The sequence below is a fragment of the Archocentrus centrarchus genome, chromosome 14 (assembly GCF_007364275.1).
Source record: "Archocentrus centrarchus isolate MPI-CPG fArcCen1 chromosome 14, fArcCen1, whole genome shotgun sequence".
Classification (NCBI taxonomy): Eukaryota; Metazoa; Chordata; class Actinopteri; order Cichliformes; family Cichlidae; genus Archocentrus; species Archocentrus centrarchus.
The window spans coordinates 34368079-34385712 of NC_044359.1; the positions used below are offsets into that span (position 1 = coordinate 34368079).

Sequence of the window (17634 nt, forward strand, 5' to 3'; positions counted from 1 at the left end):
CACCTATGGACAATTTAGAATCACCAGTTAACCAAACTCCTGCACTTGTAAATAATTTAATAAGTATAGAAGGAGAATGTTATGGAAAAGTTTAAAAATAAATTTTGGCTAATTAGTTATGCTAAAATAAAGAAGGTATAAAAACAGGAGTGCTCATTGTGAAACAGATTGAACACCTCTTTGCCTACATTTTAAAACTGACCTCACAGTTGGCTACAACAAACTAAGAAATGCAGTGTAATAAATTAATTATTGTAACAGTACAACAAAGTTTATGACATTGTCTACAAATGCCTCTGATCACCAGCCCTGTATCCTATCTCATCCAGCGTCCACACTGCTCTGCCTCAGTCCACAGCCCTTCACCTCCTCAACTCTATTTCTCAGGTCTGAAACCTGCCTGATTTAGCTGCTCTGCTCCGGATTTCACTCTTTATTTGGTCATATTAATTCTCCACACTTTGGATTCTCTGCTCAGTTTAGCTACGGTTCCCCCACTGCTTTGCATAGCCAGCAACCAGCCTGTTCTTCATGCATTCTGTCACGTTCCTCTGCTCTGCTCCAGCTCAACATCCAAGCCGTGACCTGTTCAGCACTGCAGTAATTATTCAACTTTTATCTAACTACATTCTCATGTGTATTATCGATCACATCTAGCTATCTATCTCTGGCTCACATTATAGCAGCCTTCATATCAAAATGTGTGCTGCTTGGCGACCCAACATGCCACAATAGTTGTTTTACATTACTTTTTACAGGGTCAGTATAATGCCCTCAGCAGTTCTAGGTATAAATGGTCCTTTTTATTTTTCTTCGTTTTTATCCCACACACCTCAAAATTCACTATTTAATGATTAGGCCCATTTTAGGAAAAGCCATGAAATATGAGACAATGGGGTTTGATTTTAAGAGTTACATGATTTTTAAAATCCAAAGGGGTCAAAATGACCCCGTAGTAGTTCTAGTGTTAATTCTGTATGTTCTTTCAGTACAAGGATGCCTTTATGAAGGCAAACCCGGGCTACAAGTGGTGTCCCACTACCAGCAAACCAGTTAAGAGCTCTTCCTGTCAGCCAGTCAGCAATTCCCGCAAAAAAGTTTGGTCCTTTCCTTGCAACTTATCCAAGGACTCCACTGCCAAAAAAGTGCCCAACACTGCAAGCATGCCACAGTTAAATTTTGCCATGGCAGGTGTGTATATTGAACAGTGTTTATTTTAATGTAACATAACAAAGTGTTGAATTGTTTTTGTAACAGTGTCATTCCTCACTAGATCCTACAAAGATGGGAGGCCTGAGCATGTTGCTGTTAGCTGGAGAACATGCCCTCACAAATAAAGAGGTAGGTCACTAGGTAAGCCACAGATACAGTTAGGTCCATAACTTGTTGGACAAAGACACAGTTTTTGTAATATTGTATTTTTCGCACTAAGGTGCACTTAAAATTCTTAAATTTTCTCAAAAATCATCAGTGCGCCTTATAATCCGGTGCACCTTATTTATGAATTCTTGTTTTGCTTAAATGGACAAATGGATGGACTAGTTCTTATATAGCACTTTTCTACTCTGTCTGAGCTCTCAAAGCGCTTATACAATACAGACACTTACTGACCTTGAACCAATTTTATGTTGTACACTGCGCTCAAAAATCTGTCAAAATGTTTAGTGCGCCTTTGGTTAGGGACACTTCGCAAATATCGACATTTCCAGAGCGTACAAAACGTACGATGGGGGGGAGGGGGGTAACACCCAGCGTACGCTTTTCCAATAGTTGAGCGCTGCCGTGTGACCGCTGATGGCCGAGGCATCCACACCACTGCACCATTGCGTGGTCTACAGCGATATGGCCTCCAGTCTGGCAGATCAGTTCAAAGGCCTCATTGAATTCTGTAAAATAGTCCACCATGGATTCACAAAATGAGGGTGTGTGTGCTGTCCCCTTCAATGCCAAATTGAGGTCCGGGCGATGCCACAGCGTATGAAGGGACGCAGTATGAGCGCTGTATGTACACAAAACACAGTGACAGCGGAGTTTTCAGGTTTCCGGTGTTGAGTCAAAAGGGGATTTCCTTGTTTTTTCTTTGCTTATATCGGTAAATATACTGGTACATAGGATTTGTGAAGGGCTTATATATAAAATGAAGAAATGACTTGTTCTTACCCTCATTGATAAAGAATATATTGTAGTGTCTGTTAAGACATTGAAGAAGATGGCGAGAGATTGCCAGCACGTTGCCCTTTTATTAACAGTTAAATGGTTGCTGTGTGCCGCAACCAAAACAAAACAGTAACAACAACGAGAATGACTCGGATAATGACGAGAGGGAACCCAGCATGCTTGATGCTGAAATCACCCAACTGTTCAACTCAGACACAGAAGATGAGGAATTTGTGGAAGATGAATGATTTAAAATGTGAGTGTATTTTTCTGTATTTGTTACAGCTGAATAATATTCTGAGTTATTGTGACTGAGTTGAATAAAGTTTGACTTACCTGACACTTTTGTTTCGCTCTACATATGTTTATTATGCGCCTTATAACTCGATGCGCCTTATGTATAAAAATAGACCCGTTCATTGATATTGCGCCTTATAATGTGGTGCACCTTATGGTCTGCAAAATACGGTAACTGAAAAAGTTTGCATTAAGAATTACAGTTGTCCCTCACTATATCGCGAGGCTTATTGCGGCTTCACTGTATCGCAGGTTTTTTAAAAAAAAAAAATTTTAGCTAATTCTGTATAGTGGCGTTTTCGCTGTGTTATGGACGTAAGTATTCCTCTAACTCCCCATAACTATGTTCATTGCTCGGACAAAGAGACAAGTTACACCTACACCTTTAGTGGAAATAGAAGTTATGGCCGAGGGCAAAGATACTGCCCCACCTTCATCGCCATCAGTACTGCACACCTACGTAATTCATCATTTTTATCATACAAGTTGTACTAAAAGACTGGGAAAGGTTAATAGGAGCGAGGTTTATAAAGCCTTAAAAAATATATATAAATAATAAATATATAATAAATATAATGCCGCTACTTTGCGGATTTTCACCTATCTCGGGGGTCTCTGGAACGTAACCCCTGCAATAGGTGACGGATCACTGTACATCCATTTCATACATTTATAATTCTTTAGCAGTTAAGCTAGATACTTTATTGATCCCAAAGGAAATTAGGGCATCCAGCAGCTTAATATGCTCAATAAAACAAACTTTTTGTAAAACCTTTTGAATTAATGCTGAAAACTGGAACTTCAATCACATCTTGATTATTTGTTTTAAAATCTGCTGTGGTGGTCTGCTGTAGAACAGCAAAAATTCTGTCTTTGTCCAACTAATTATGGCCCTAATGCTGTGTTCCATTTACCTTGAAAGTCAGATGTCAGAGCTGGGAGTGATGTTACTCCCAAGTGTGGTGTTCTAGTAGGAAAACCAAGAAAACAGTCATCTGTCATTAGCAATACACCGTATTACCTGTTTTTTGTTCATTTGTTTATTTGTTTTTGTTTGTTTTTCTGCACTTAAAAACACTGCTGCAGCACATTCATGGATGGAGCCTGGTTGGTTCTCTATATATGGCTTATTTAGCAAGCCACAAATACACAACACTAGTAGTACAGTTTAGTTTTACTACTATTTATACTCCCCTCCAAACGTATTGGAACAGTCAATTTATTTTTGCTGTAGACTGAAAACATTTGAGTTTCACATTAAAAGATTAAAATAAGACAAAAGATCAACATTTCAGCTTTAATTTCCAGGTATTTTAAATCTGATTTGATACGCAGTTCAGAAGATGGCACTTTTTGTCTAAACCCACCTATTTGTCTTATGAGCAAAAATATTAGATCATGTGATTGACAGGTGTGTTTTAATGCCCAGGTGGGTCCTTTTACATTGATTATTCAAATAATGAATAACGATGAATGTCTACCCTCAGTTTCAGAGTTGAGTTTTGCCTGTACAGACTGTGCATTTATAGTTTAAGGAGTAACCAACATGAAAACCAGAGAGCTGTTTATGGGTGGAAAACAAACAATTTTGAAGCTGAGAAGATGTAAAATCAATCAAAGCCAGTGCACAAACATTGGCCATAGCCAGTACAACTGTTTGCAATGTCCTGAAGAAGAAAGTCTTTTGGTGTACTAAGTAACAGATGTTGAACAGATAGACCAAGGAAAACAACAGCAGTTGATGACAGAAACATTATAAGTGCTGTAAAGAAAGACCCTAAAACAGGGGTCGGCAACCTGTAATCCGGAAAGAGCCATTTGAACCCGGTTTCCATGGAAAACAAAACGGTGAGAGCTGCAAATACTAGTGGAAGCCGGTAGCCGCTACCGGCGCATATATTGAGAACCTAAAATAAATAAATAAAATGATTTTATTTTAATATTTCAAGATCACAATAATGTTCCAATTTAAAACTACAACAAAAAACGAACTGACAAAAATAAAATGCACTTCAATTGGATACTTATAATTTACTTCCACGAGCCGGACAGAGCCGCAGATTTATGTTGCTAATGTACTCTTTCAAAGGTTACTTGCTGTCTCCAAGCAACGAAATGTGGTCACGGAGACTGTGGTGTCTCGTGAGCTTGCAGCTGTCCCACCTTCTTTGTTTTGTGATTATGGAAGCATGAGGAAGATGACAAAAGCTGACCATTTCAAGAAACTGGAGTCTGTCATTGAAGAGAGATAGTAGCTTCATAATGTTGATGAACCATCAGCATGTATCATGAATGGCATGGCTCTTCTACAGAGTCTCCGTGATTCGTTCAGAAATTCAGTGATCTCGGAGAATATGTTTGGAAAAAGATCACATAATGGGAGAGGAAGACATGAGCTGTGTTGTTCTAGTATTTGATAGATTTGACCATCAGTACTCAGTCTGTGATCTTGAAAGGCAAAGAAGAGGCACCATCCAAACCAGCAGGCCAACACATATTATCACAGGCCAAGCAATAGTTCCAAACTACAAGAAATATCTGAGGATCAGTGGTAACAAAGCTGCTGTATGTAGCTTTATGAGCAGCTACATCATCAGCGTTGGTCCAAAGAGAATCTTGTTAGGGAACGCAGTCATCTTGGCAGGTGGCTTTGAAAATGGTGAAGAGGTCAGAAAGATTAGCAAGTCAGGTATTGACTGTTTGACAGAACTTTACAGTGACTAGGAACAGCCTGACACAAGGCTGGTGTTACATGCCTTAGTCAAGTGCCTTACCTTGCACCTTCACATTCACGCCGCTTTGTAAAATGTCACAGCCACCTGCCCAAGCCTCTTCTCTGGGACCCAGTGGGTAGAGGATGGAGGCTCAGGGAAGATGGGTTCATTGAACCTGTATCAGAAGGCACCAGCACCTAAAGAGGTCCGTGACCTCACACACCTATACTGTAAGGCAACTGCAGTGAGATCAGCAAATCCCGGTGTCTGTCAGTGGGCTCGACATGAACGAAGTTCTGCTCCTTCTCTTTCTCAAACTGTCCAAATATGACCAATTTTGTTACTGAGGATTGTTTGGAAGAGTGGCAGTGATATGTTTCAGTTGTGACATCACGGGGAGCAGTAGTTATTGGAGATGGCCTACCCCCAGAATGGCTACCAAAAGCAGTGTGTGTTGTAGTTGCTGCTAAAAGCCCCAGGCTCTAAACTAGACACTGCAGCTTAAGAAAAGGAGTAATTCCACCATGCTTGTTTGTTTTGTTGGATGGCCTTTTGTTTTATTTGAGTCAGGAATTTGATTTATACTGTGTGTAGTTAAATTTTAGTTTTATTAAAAAGGCCCATCAAGGCCAAACTTTTATGTGTCAGAAGGCACCAGCACCTCTGTGACCTCGCACACCTGTACTGTAAGGACGACAACTGCAGTGAGATCAACAAATGCTGGTGTCTTGTCAGTGGGCTTGACATGCATGCAGTTCTGCTCCTGATTTATACTGTGTGTAGTTAAGGTATAGTTTTATTAAAAAGGCCCAGCAAGGCCAAACTGTTATCCTCTCTTGTGGGTTCCTGTCCTACTCACTCATCTCTGGTGATTTTACCAGTATAGTCTAGTACATTGCAATGAAATGCAGTATATTCTTTCATTTGGGACAGATCACACATTTTTAAATGACTACGCATGATATATTTATTACATATTTGGTATTGCTGGATTTAGAAAACACGCACATTAATTCAGCAAGCCTACTGTGTGATATGACAATACATGCAGTATAATAAAGCTTGGGACTGGAGACTCAATTTTCTCAATACCTCCCTTTGTTTCAGTTGGGATACTTCATACATTAAGTGACTTAACACCCTGATTATGCAGGCTATGTTTACATATTTGATATTGATGGATTCAGCACAACCTCACCTTTCCAACAAGCCATCATATGTGTTTCTATGACAATCCTTGGCAAAGAAATTACAAAGTAAATGAAAACATTTTGCATAGATATATTTTTTTTCCATGTTTGCCTAATTTAGGTATGTGTTCCAATGTCTCTATCTACCCCATACTTTAAGATATTCCCATCCATTTTTTTCTGTTGGGTAAAGCAAAATCCTGACTACATACATGTCTATTATGAAAGCTCTCAGGCCTTGTGTTATTAATCTACATCAGATTTTGTGTGTTAACTCCAATGCGGACAGGCTGTACTTGAGTTCTTTTTTAGTTTTGGGGTATATAAAGATATCTATCAATTTAACCATCTTGGCAGTAAAATATTTTTGTCCAAGAATCCATTTCATATAGGGGAGACCTTAGAGATGAAGAAAAATATGGTTGGGTTTAGTTCTACCTCCAGTAGGGCATGTCAAAATTTTGTGGCATTGTCACTAGCCTATAGGCAATCAGCACATTCAGAAGCTACTTCCTCCAGAAAAGACTGAAACTGCTGGTGATTTAAACATTTGCCCCTTATAAAGTTCACTGTCTGTTTTACGGTGCTTATGACACGTTCTGTCTTCAGGACTTTCCTGGTGTGTGATGCAGTGATGCATTGTCACCTCACCTGTGCAGGTCTCCCTCTGCATCATCTCACACATCTGTCCTACCAATCCGCTCTTCCCCACACATCGCAGGCGAGGAAAAGAGACACACAGTTTACCTCCGATGTCGGCGGACAGGTCCTCTGCCTATCCCCTATTTGGAAAATCCCTGTTTTCCACTTTTCATTTGGCCATTTTGGGGGGGTCAGGCTAGCTTAAATGTCACTGTAAAAAGTGCAGACGGATGTTTTTATTCGCTGATCACTGATGAATGTGTCATTGGAAATGCGGGAAAATAGGTTAGTGCACAGGTCTTGGCCTGTGCTACATCTGTTGCAGTGCATTGTGGGATTTGTAGTATAAGTGGTGGGAGTGCTATTTAATAATAATAATGATAATACATTTTATTTGTAAGTGCCTTTCAAATACCCAAGGACACTTTACAGAATTAAATAAAAAACAAACAACCCAAAAAAATCCTGGCTATTAATAGCTATATGAAATTATTTTGCAGGCTGTATATAATTATATTGTGGGCCGGATGTGGCCTGCAGGCCTTGAGTTTGACACATGTAGAGTAGAATAGAATAGAAAGCTTTTATTGTCATAAACCAGGGAGCAGGATGAAAATGTAGCAGCTGCCACAGTTCAGGGCCTTTCCCTATAAAACTTAAACAAGAAAATAAGAAAAATAAAAATACTGTAAAACTGGTATGTATATGTGTATAAAAAACACAAGCACTTTACAGGTGAATAAATATGTGACAAATATACCAAACTTGCACAACTGCCAGTTATTGCACAGAGGAGGGTTATGGTATCCTGAACGTACTAATACAGTACAGTGAGGTAGTGGAAAAGAAGTGAGCAGTGAGTCCATGAAGCTATTGTTGTGTATTATTGTGTAGTGTTCAAGGGTCTGATGGCCAGGGGCTAAAAACTGTTCCTCATCCTGTTCGTCCTGTCTTTGTGGGACCTGAGTCTCTTCCCTGATGGCAGCAGGTTGAACAGGTGTTGACCAGGGCGAGAGCTGGTAATGTTCTCCAGGTGGGGCAGAGGGGAACCGATGAGTTTTTGTTTTTTTTCCAGCAGACCTGGTGACCCTCTGCAGAGCCCTCCGGTCTACAGCGGAGCAGGCAGCAAACCAGACAAACACACAGTACATCAGCACTGGCTCTATGGTGGCTCGGTAGAAGGACACCTGCAGCTTTTCCTTCAGGTTTTCCTCTGCAGGACTCACAGAAAGTGAAGTCTCTGCTGGGCCTTTTTTTTTTTTTAACCAGTGCTGCTGTGTTGGCAGTTCAGGTGAGGTTCTCAGAAATGTGTGTCCCTAGGAACTTGGAGGAGGCTACTCTCGCTACTCTCTCTACACATTCAAAGTTGAGCATGGTCCCCTCTCTGCCTCCTGAAGTCAATGACCATTTCTTTGGTCTTAGTGGTGTTCAGCTCCAGGTTGTTTTTGCCGCACCACACTGCCATCTCCCGTATTTTCTCCCTGTAGGCTGATTCATCACCCCAGTGATCAGGCCGACCACCTTGGTGTCATGAGCGAACTTGATGAAGTTCGAGGAGTGGATGGGGGCACAGGGTGTACAGGAGAGGGCTCAGCGCACAGCCCTGGGGGGAGCCAGTGCTGAGTGTCAGGGTGGAGGAGCAGAGCTGACTCAACAACCTGTGGTTAGTTTTTGATCCAGGAGCAGATGGGGGGGGCTAAGTCCAAATCAGCCAAGTTTTCCACCAGGATGTCAGGGCTGATAGTGTTAAATGTCAAACTATAGTCAACAAACAGCATCCTGACGTAGGTTCCTGAGTGGTCCAAGTGTTACAAGGCTGTATGGAGAGCAGTGGCAATGGCATCCTCTGTTCTGGGGGAGGCGGGCTTTGAGGTGCTGGAGGACAAGCCTTTCAAAGCACTTCATGATGCCCGATGTCAGCACCACTTTAGAAAGGATGGGACTTCAGCCAGTGTCAAGGATGTGTTGAATATCCTGGTTAGTACTCTTGCCAACTGATCTGCGCAGGCACAGAGCACTTGCCCAGGACCCCATGCGGTCCAGCAGCCTACCATGGGTGCCATAGAGCGTGCATTTTACCTACTAAAGAGGAGACTGATGTGTGAAAACACACTTGAAAGAGGCAGTGGTGAAAGCCTGGAAAAACACAAAAGAAAAATGCAAAAGTTCATTGATGTCAGTGGGTCACAAGTTTGATGCAGTTCTTACAATGGATTTGCAACTAAAGTCTTATTCACTCTAATAAATAAATTCTTAAAACTTTTTTAAGTTTTAAGTTTAGCTGTTCCAATACTTTTGCTCACATGCAAAATGAGTGGGTAAAAAAAAAAAAGGTACTGTCTTCTGAACTGTGTATCAGAGCAAGATGTAAATACACAGAAATAAAAGCTGAGATGTTGATCCTTTGTCTCAAATTGTTTTGGGTTTTTTTTATTTTGTTTGTTTTTTTTTTTGTCAAGCTCAAATGTCTGTTGAAAAAAATTAAGGGCTTGGCCTCACTGTTCCAATACCTTTGGAGAGGAGTGATTGTGTAATGCCACTATCTTGGATTGGGAAGTCAGGAATTGTGGGCCTTCTCTGACTTTCTAAGTTGGCAGTCTTACTTGAGGGGGCGTTCCAGTTGAAAATGCCAATTCAGAAGTTGAAATTTCCAATTTTCCAACTTAAAATAGAACGTAATAACTGTAAGTGCATTGTGGTAATGCTCAAGTTCTCCAGTAGATGGCCTCAAATACTAATCACTATTTACATCATATTTTTTAATTTTAAGAATTTTATTTATACTGAACAGCTCTACTAAAACCAGTTTTGTTTACATCTCTAGATCCCTTCAAGCACTAAACCTAGTTTACCTGACACAGTCAGTGAAGGAAACCATTTTCCACAGGACAAGGAAGAGGTGTGTTCTGACGGAGATCATATTTCTTTTCTCACTATAGCTTGTGACTAGATATTTGAGGTTGTGTGTTCTTTCAAAAGTGGGACACTGATACAGTCTGATGGAAGTATTTAATAATGATTTATTGAATTTCATTTTAATATCCAGTTAATATCACCTATGTTGCAGACTTGCATTTTTAGTAGAAAATTTAATCAACATATAGTAATGTATATACTAGTGTACATAAAGCTGCCCAGGAGTTTATAGACTGGTCAAAAAAAATAACTATCAGCTGAGGCATTTGCATATTATTGTTGCTTACATATAGTTGCTTTCTTAATTAGTTAATATGTTACGTTAATCTCAAATGAGGAATTCTGAATGAGGCCCGATTTACACGACACCATTTCAAAATGAAAACAGCATCGTTTTGATGCATTTCTGCCTCCTGTTTACACAAGAACGGAGTAAAAACGATGCGTTTTGGAAACTGGGTCTAGAGTGGAGCATTTCAGAAATGCTCCGGCCTGCGTTCTCGTGTAAATGCTTTTTGGAAATGGGGGCATTCGCACATGCGCACTATGGTTGCAACCGCCACAGTTTTCCGCGCATGCTCTAAAAGAACAACAACAATCGCAATGGCAGATTCACTAGTGCTTCTTGTGCTGCTCAGTTTTTTTTGAACTGAACTTAAACTTTAACTTAAATATCTGCATACTTAGAGTGGCACAAATCCCAGTCAATATTTTCCTGTGTTTTTGCAGTTTTATAATTTAGTGTTGTGTACAGCAGCAATCCAACCTCGTCATCAGTCCACACAAAGGTTCTCACATTGACCCTTTTGTAAATAGTGAACAAATCTTTGCCGCGCATCCTACTGAGTCCCTCCATGCATTGTTGCGTAAACTAGCTTTGCAAAAAAACAAAACAAAAAAAAACAAAAACAGCCAACTTGTGGCCTGGCAGGGGAACTACAGCGTTTTCATCATCTCTGCCATCTCTTTGTAAACGCAGATCGTTTATGAAATGTCTCCGTGTAAAACGGGAGGCCAAAATGCATCGAAACGACACCATTTCCACTGGAAATGTCAGAGGTGGTTCTGGCTAGATTTACGCCCTGGGCGAACCACCACTTGACACACACACACACACACACACACACACACACACACCCCCGCCGCCGCCACTAACACAACAATACGTTACATATTTGTATTATTTTATTCTATATAATCTTAAATACAAAAAGGAAACAAGAACAGAGAAAAAAAACACAATAAAAAATAAATGAAATACAGTATATAAATACCAATATAAATTGCACAAATCCTTCAGGTACTAATAACCATGCATGTGAAGTGAAATCTAAAACTTGACTTTTCGAGCCTTCTTTGCTGCAACATCATCAATTACATCATCATATGAAATCTGTATAATTGATGCTGATGATGGCAAGTCCAGAGAGACACTCCTGTGACATAGTGGACCTCAAGTATGTTTTAATAAGCTTCAGCTTGGAAAAACTCCTCTCTGCTTCAGCTACTGTCACTGGAAGGGTCAAACCAATTCTGAGTGCAGTCCACAGATTGGGGTAGATTTCTGTGAGCTCTTTCTCGTGGATGAAAGTCAGCAGCTCCAGTAGAGTCATGGACTTTGATGGAAGGTCAGGGAAATTCTTCAGCTCCTGCACAAGCTCTCTGCTATCTACGTCTGAGTGTCCCTTAAAGTACAGTGTAGTTTGCAGGGTCTCACATTCTTTTTGCAGCTCGTTGTTTGGGAGGTTTCTGAAGTTAGAGAGCACTCCAAACTTTTCTCTCACATTCTGCAGTGTGGAAAATCTTTCCTGAACAGTTGAAGCTGCAGCATCAACAACGGTGAAAAATGTGACCTCCTGCTTCTTCAGAGCATCACTTAAAGGCTCATCAAATGCCTCATAGGAGAAGTGATGCTTTGTGGACCTCAGTCTCTTCTGTTTCAGAACAGCCTCAACATTCATTTCTTCACAGATGTCCTTGGCTGACATCTGTGCTGTCACAAAGCCTGTTGCCCTGTAGCTTTGAAGATCTTTCTCAATCCTATTGAGAAGACTGACGGCAACATCAGCTTGCATGCTGGGAGACTGCATCAGCTTGCTCACATGGTGTGTCTGGCTCAAGATGTCATACCACACCACTGTACAGATGCTGAAGCTGTAGGATCCCACCTCCTCTGACAGGGATTGGGCCTCAACCTTAATGGTGGGGTCTTTAGTGTGATCTCTCACCTCAATCAGTGCCTCTCTCACAGCAACTGCCTGATATCTCAGGGGCTCAGCACTCTTCTCTTTACTTTCCCACCTTGTTCACATCTTCAAAGTGATGCCCACATGTTTTTTCAGTATGGCCCATCTCTGAGTGGAGGCTGAAAACAAGGTGAAAAGCTTGTGTAAGATGCCAAAATAATTCATGGCATCAGTGGAAGCCTTAGAAGCATCGGCCACAACCAAATTGAGGTTATGAGCGCCACATGGCACAAAAAGAGCTCTTGAGTTAATTTGTTGAAGCCTGGCTTGAACACCCTTGTTTTTCCCCTTCATGTTTGCTCCCTTGTCGTAAGCCTGTCCTCTGCAGTCCTCAAAAGGAACTTTGAGCTCCTTTAGTCGCTTGAGAATCAGAGATGCCAAATGCAGACCTGTGGATTCTTCTGCCTCCAAAAACCCCATGAAATGCTCCTTTATGCAAGGCTTCTCCTCTGTCAGTGACACCACACGGATTACAACTGACAGCTGTTCGGTGTGGCTGATGTCTGGTGTGCAATCAATAATTATTGAGAAATATTTTGCCTGCTCGATGTCTCTCACCATTTCAAAAATGATCTTGCTGCTCATCAAATTACCCAGTTCATTCTGTATGCTGTGACTGAGGTAGGCGTATGACCAGAGATACTTTTTTGGACCCGGTTAAGGTGCTCTTTCATCACTGGGTCAAACTGTGCCATCAGTTCAACCTCTTTGAGGAAATTGCCATTAGATGGCATGTACAATGTTTCTGTACTCCCCCTCAGTGCCAGATTTCTCACCGCCAGAGACTGCACAGTCGCAATCAAATGGGTCAACACTGCTCTCCATCTCATCTTCTTAGCCTCTAGAAGTGCCATCTCCTGGTTGTCAATTGTTTCCCCCTTTTTAATCCTGACTGCCAGTTCTTTCCATATTTTCATGGATTCATGAAGAACTTGCATGTTTCCAATCTGTCAGGCCTGAGCTTGTTAAGTTAATTGTCCTCTTAGAAAAGACTTTGCAGCAGAAGCAGAAAAGGCTGTTGTTTTCTCTGAATAGACTAACCAGCTTCTGGGAATCTTTTCACCATTAACCAATGTCTTCTTGAAATACTGGCGATGGCAACTTCTTCCATTCAACTCATTCCTGGGGAAAACAAAGTCAGCAGGTACCTCACTTGGTCCTCTGCAAACCAGCTGTGTCCAAATTCTGTCAGTCAGAACTGAAGGCCAATTAGCAGGGTCAGTAGACAGAAGCTCATCCTCAGGGACAGGATTTGGTGGGATTTCAGGTTGAGGCATTTCTAATAAAGAGAAAACGGTATTGTCATTAGTACATGTTATTTACAGCATTTGTAGTGTTTACAAAAGTAAAAATTTATGCAAAAACACACACACACACCTGAGTCCTGCAAGGAACATGAGGCTGAGATGGTAGATGGTAAATGGTAAATGGACTAGTTCTTATATAGCGCTTTTCTACTCAGTATGAGCACTCAAAGCGCTTATACAACACGTTTTACAGTCACCCATGCACTCCCATTCATACAAGCACTTCCATGTTTACTAAGCTAAGTGCTTTTAATTAGCTAACATTCACACACATTCATACTCCGACGGGACGGTCGGAGAGCAACTTGGGGTTAAGTATCTTGCCCAAGGATACATTGGCATGTAGCCCGGAGTAGCCAGGAATCGAACCACTGACCTTCCGATCAGTAGGTGACCTGCTCTACCTACTGAGCTACAGCCACCCCGCCACTGTTAGATGGCTCCAGGACCATCCCTGAAGAAGCCTGTGTGGCTGCAGAAGTAGATGGCCCCTCATCAGACTCCAGGACCATGTCTGTGGCTGCTGTGGAAGTATCTGACTCCTCATTTTGGACAGTGGGTGCTCCAGCTCCAAAATATTTCAGAAGTGCCCCTGAATTTACAATTAAGATAATATTATAAGTTAGATGACACATCACACATTGCATCAGTTACCCTATTAAAATGACCATGATGCACTTTATTAACATTTGTTAACATCCTATTAACTAAGCACAACACACATCAATTTAAAAGATATATGACATGTAGCTTACAAAATGCTATGTCAATGTATATTATAAGTTATTCAATTTAGCATAGCCTATAGCAATAAAAACAAATCCACAGTCAGGACATATGTGTGAATTTGTACTTGCTGTGTTGCAAACACAAACCAGACTAAGTTGTCTGGGTGAAATTAGTTGCATGACATGATTCCTCAATTCTAATTCTAATTAAGCAAAACTAAAAACCAAATACAGTTGCCCTCTGTGACTAATTAGCAACTTATTACATTAGGCGACAGGCTAATACATAGCCTATCGCCTAATGTCAATCATGTCACTCACAGAAATCTGCATACCTTTATCCTTTGCCCGTTTCTCCTCTTCTTCTTTTCTTCTTTTTCTAAACTGTGCACCTGGTGGCTTTTACCTTGATCCACATTACCTTTCGACAATAGTCCCTTCACCCGTTAATCAACCAGAGTCACGTGATGTAAACAAATTCACATTGCCTATTACTTTTTCTTTTTTTTTTTTTACATTTTTCACATAGCTAACCCAATTAATTACACAAAGGTATGTGGGTCTATGTTAATTTTAGGAATGAAATACAATTTATTTTAAAGCAGTTTGTGTTGTGTGGCCTGGGATCAGTCTATCCCCTCGCCTCGCCCCCCCTCCCTCTTGCCACCTCTTACACACACAACCTGTATGACTCTCACTCCGCAGCAAGTTGACGTGACAGTGAGGGCGTCCCAGTGCCCACTCCACTAATCTGACATGGAAATGAGCGGTAGTCTAACCCTAACCCTCTACCTAACCCCCAAAACTGGGGAGTTTTGTTTTGAGTTTTTTTGTTTGTTTTTTTTTGACGGCGCTCGTGCACCCTCAAATAGATTGCGCCCTGGGGAGTCGCCCACATTGCCCATAGCAAAAACCGGCCCTGGGAAATGTTGTTGTGTAAATGGAGCCTGAATATCACTGTTAGATCTTTTTAAATTTAATGGCTGTTTACAACTAAATGTGTGTTAGGCAGAGCTCTCAGGAGCTTTCCTGAGTTTTCCCAAAATATTTATAATAATGTTGTGTCAATTAATAACTTTTACCCTCTCCATTTTGGTGTACAGATGTTGTCCGGGATAATAACAAACAGAATGCCTGACATTCCTGAAAGCAGGATTCAGTCTGCTCTTTGCCCAGTGGCAGAGGTAGGCCTGAATTTCATTTCATGAAAGATATACCAATCATCATATCTAAGTCATTAGATTTGTGAGATGCTCTGGCAAAAGGCAAAAAAAGTGATGTGCATATCCATTTTCATGCCACCCTTAGCCCAAAAGATTAGTATTGGTCACGTGTTGAGTAAATATTAGTGTAACTGTGCTAACATGCTTTCAACAGATTAGAAATAGTAGCACTTAAACTATGGGCCTATAGCACAGTGTTTGGCTTTAACTTGATATTATGGTTTCAAAAATCTAGCTCACTTTTGCTATGATTAAAAATTATTAGGTAAGTTGAGAAGATCAAAACCTGCTAGCAATAACCACATCATTTTTACAGAGGTAAGGAAAATGTGACAGAGGTAATTACATGCAGCTTACAGTTGCTTACAGCTGAAAGTGTTAGTGTTTCTTGTATCATGACATCAATTCTGACAGTGTTGACACATATTACTTCATAATGGTTCTGTATAATCTGCACACATTATCAATTAAAAATAAAAACAAAATTATATGTTGTCTTATTGAAAAAGTTGCCCACACATATTGTTGTTCCATAAATATTGATGGAAAAATATTCACTCTGATAGGTTTGATCAGACATTAACCAATCACTATGATTGACTCACTGAATACAGATTAAGAAAATATGGCCTGGGTATATTGACATAATCCCCAAGAATTTTTTTTCATAGCTCACGTTTGTTAGCTAGATTTAGACTTCCCTACAGTAACAGTCTACACAGTCATATTTGCTGTCCACAGTTGCTGCATAACAATAATATCAGCAGAAAGTTAAGGTGATCACACATGTTACTTTGTGTTCACAGTCATCGCTGTCTGCAGCATCTGAAGGAAAATTATGCCGACAGTCTGCTCTCTTCCAGCTTGCTGAGGTAAGAATCTTTATGTTGCACATGTTAAGCAACAAAATTGAGCTTTATTTATAAACTAGTGTAAATGTTAGACTACATGAAATTATCCATCTCTAGTGTTCAGGAATTTTTCTAAACTGATAGTAGATGAAGACAATTTATGTGTTACAAATAGTTAGTATTTCTCAAAAAAAATTTAAGGAACACAAAAATCATGCTGAATATCTATACTAATACAGATTAGGTAATGTGTTAGGAAAGAATGGATGCTGCATTGTTTGATGGAAATGGAAATTATCAACCAAGATGACCCGAAAGTGAAAAAATGATGCGGCATGCTAGTCCATTTTGCTCACATGTCATTTCATAATGTCTGTTTTAGACCTAATGTCCCAGAGGTGTTCTGCTGGGTTTATGCCAGGAGAGCGTGTGTGTGTTTGTGTGGGGCAGGGGGGGTAGTAGTCATCATACCAGTCAATGGTATCAATCCATTCATTCTCCAGGAATTGCCTGCATACTCTCACCACGTGAGAATTTAATCCTGATACATAATGGCAGTCATAGTGCTGTTGCTTAGCCTGTAGAGGTCTACACATACCTCTATGGATATACCTCCCCAGAACATCACTGGTGGTCTGGGGACCATCACTGGGGGTAACAATCTTCTCCGCAGCTTCTCCAGACCCTTTCACATCTGTGACATATGCTCAGGGTGAACTTGCTCTCATCTGTGAAAAGCACAGGGTGAGGGTGCCAGTGGTGTGGAAGGCTGTGGCTTGGGAGGGAGAGCAGGTCATCTACTAATTGAAAAGTTGGTGGTTCAATTCCTGGCTGCTCCAGTCTGCATGCCACAGTATCCTTGGGCAAGATACTGAATCCCAAGTTGCTCTCCAATGCAACCATCAGAGTGTGAATGTGTGTAAACCATTTACCTGCCAATTCTGTTATTCTGTGGTGCACAGGGCCCAGAGGATGTCAGACTACCAGGCTCTAACCCTGATCAAATCTGTTTCTTATTATTTGGTCAGAGATATTTACACCAGTGGCATGCTGGAGGTCATTTTCTACAGCTCTGGCAGTGGTCATCCTTATATGTGTGAGTGTGTATATATATATATATATATATATATATATATATATATATATATATATATATATATATATATATATATATATATATATATCAGAATCAGAATCAGAAGGTTTTTATTGCCATATGGGTGAACAGGTTCACAGCATTAGGAAATTGCTGCGGTACTTCGTGCTTACAGAAAAAAACAAATAAGTATAAGTATATATATATATATATATATATATATATATATATATATATATATATATATATATATATAATATGACAAAA

General features: G+C 40.4%; 1 protein-coding gene across 1 annotated transcript in view; it reads left to right on the forward strand.

The window, feature by feature from the left end:
• The first annotated feature begins 290 nt into the window (after positions 1-290).
• Positions 291-17634, forward strand: part of bbx (BBX high mobility group box domain containing) — a 43246-nt gene continuing 25902 nt past the window's right edge. The window contains exons 1-6 of the mRNA XM_030745577.1: positions 291-311; positions 990-1191; positions 1274-1341; positions 9825-9899; positions 15301-15381; positions 16227-16292. Coding sequence (XP_030601437.1) covers positions 291-311; positions 990-1191; positions 1274-1341; positions 9825-9899; positions 15301-15381; positions 16227-16292 — 513 coding nt within the window. The remainder of the gene's footprint in view (positions 312-989; positions 1192-1273; positions 1342-9824; positions 9900-15300; positions 15382-16226; positions 16293-17634) is intronic.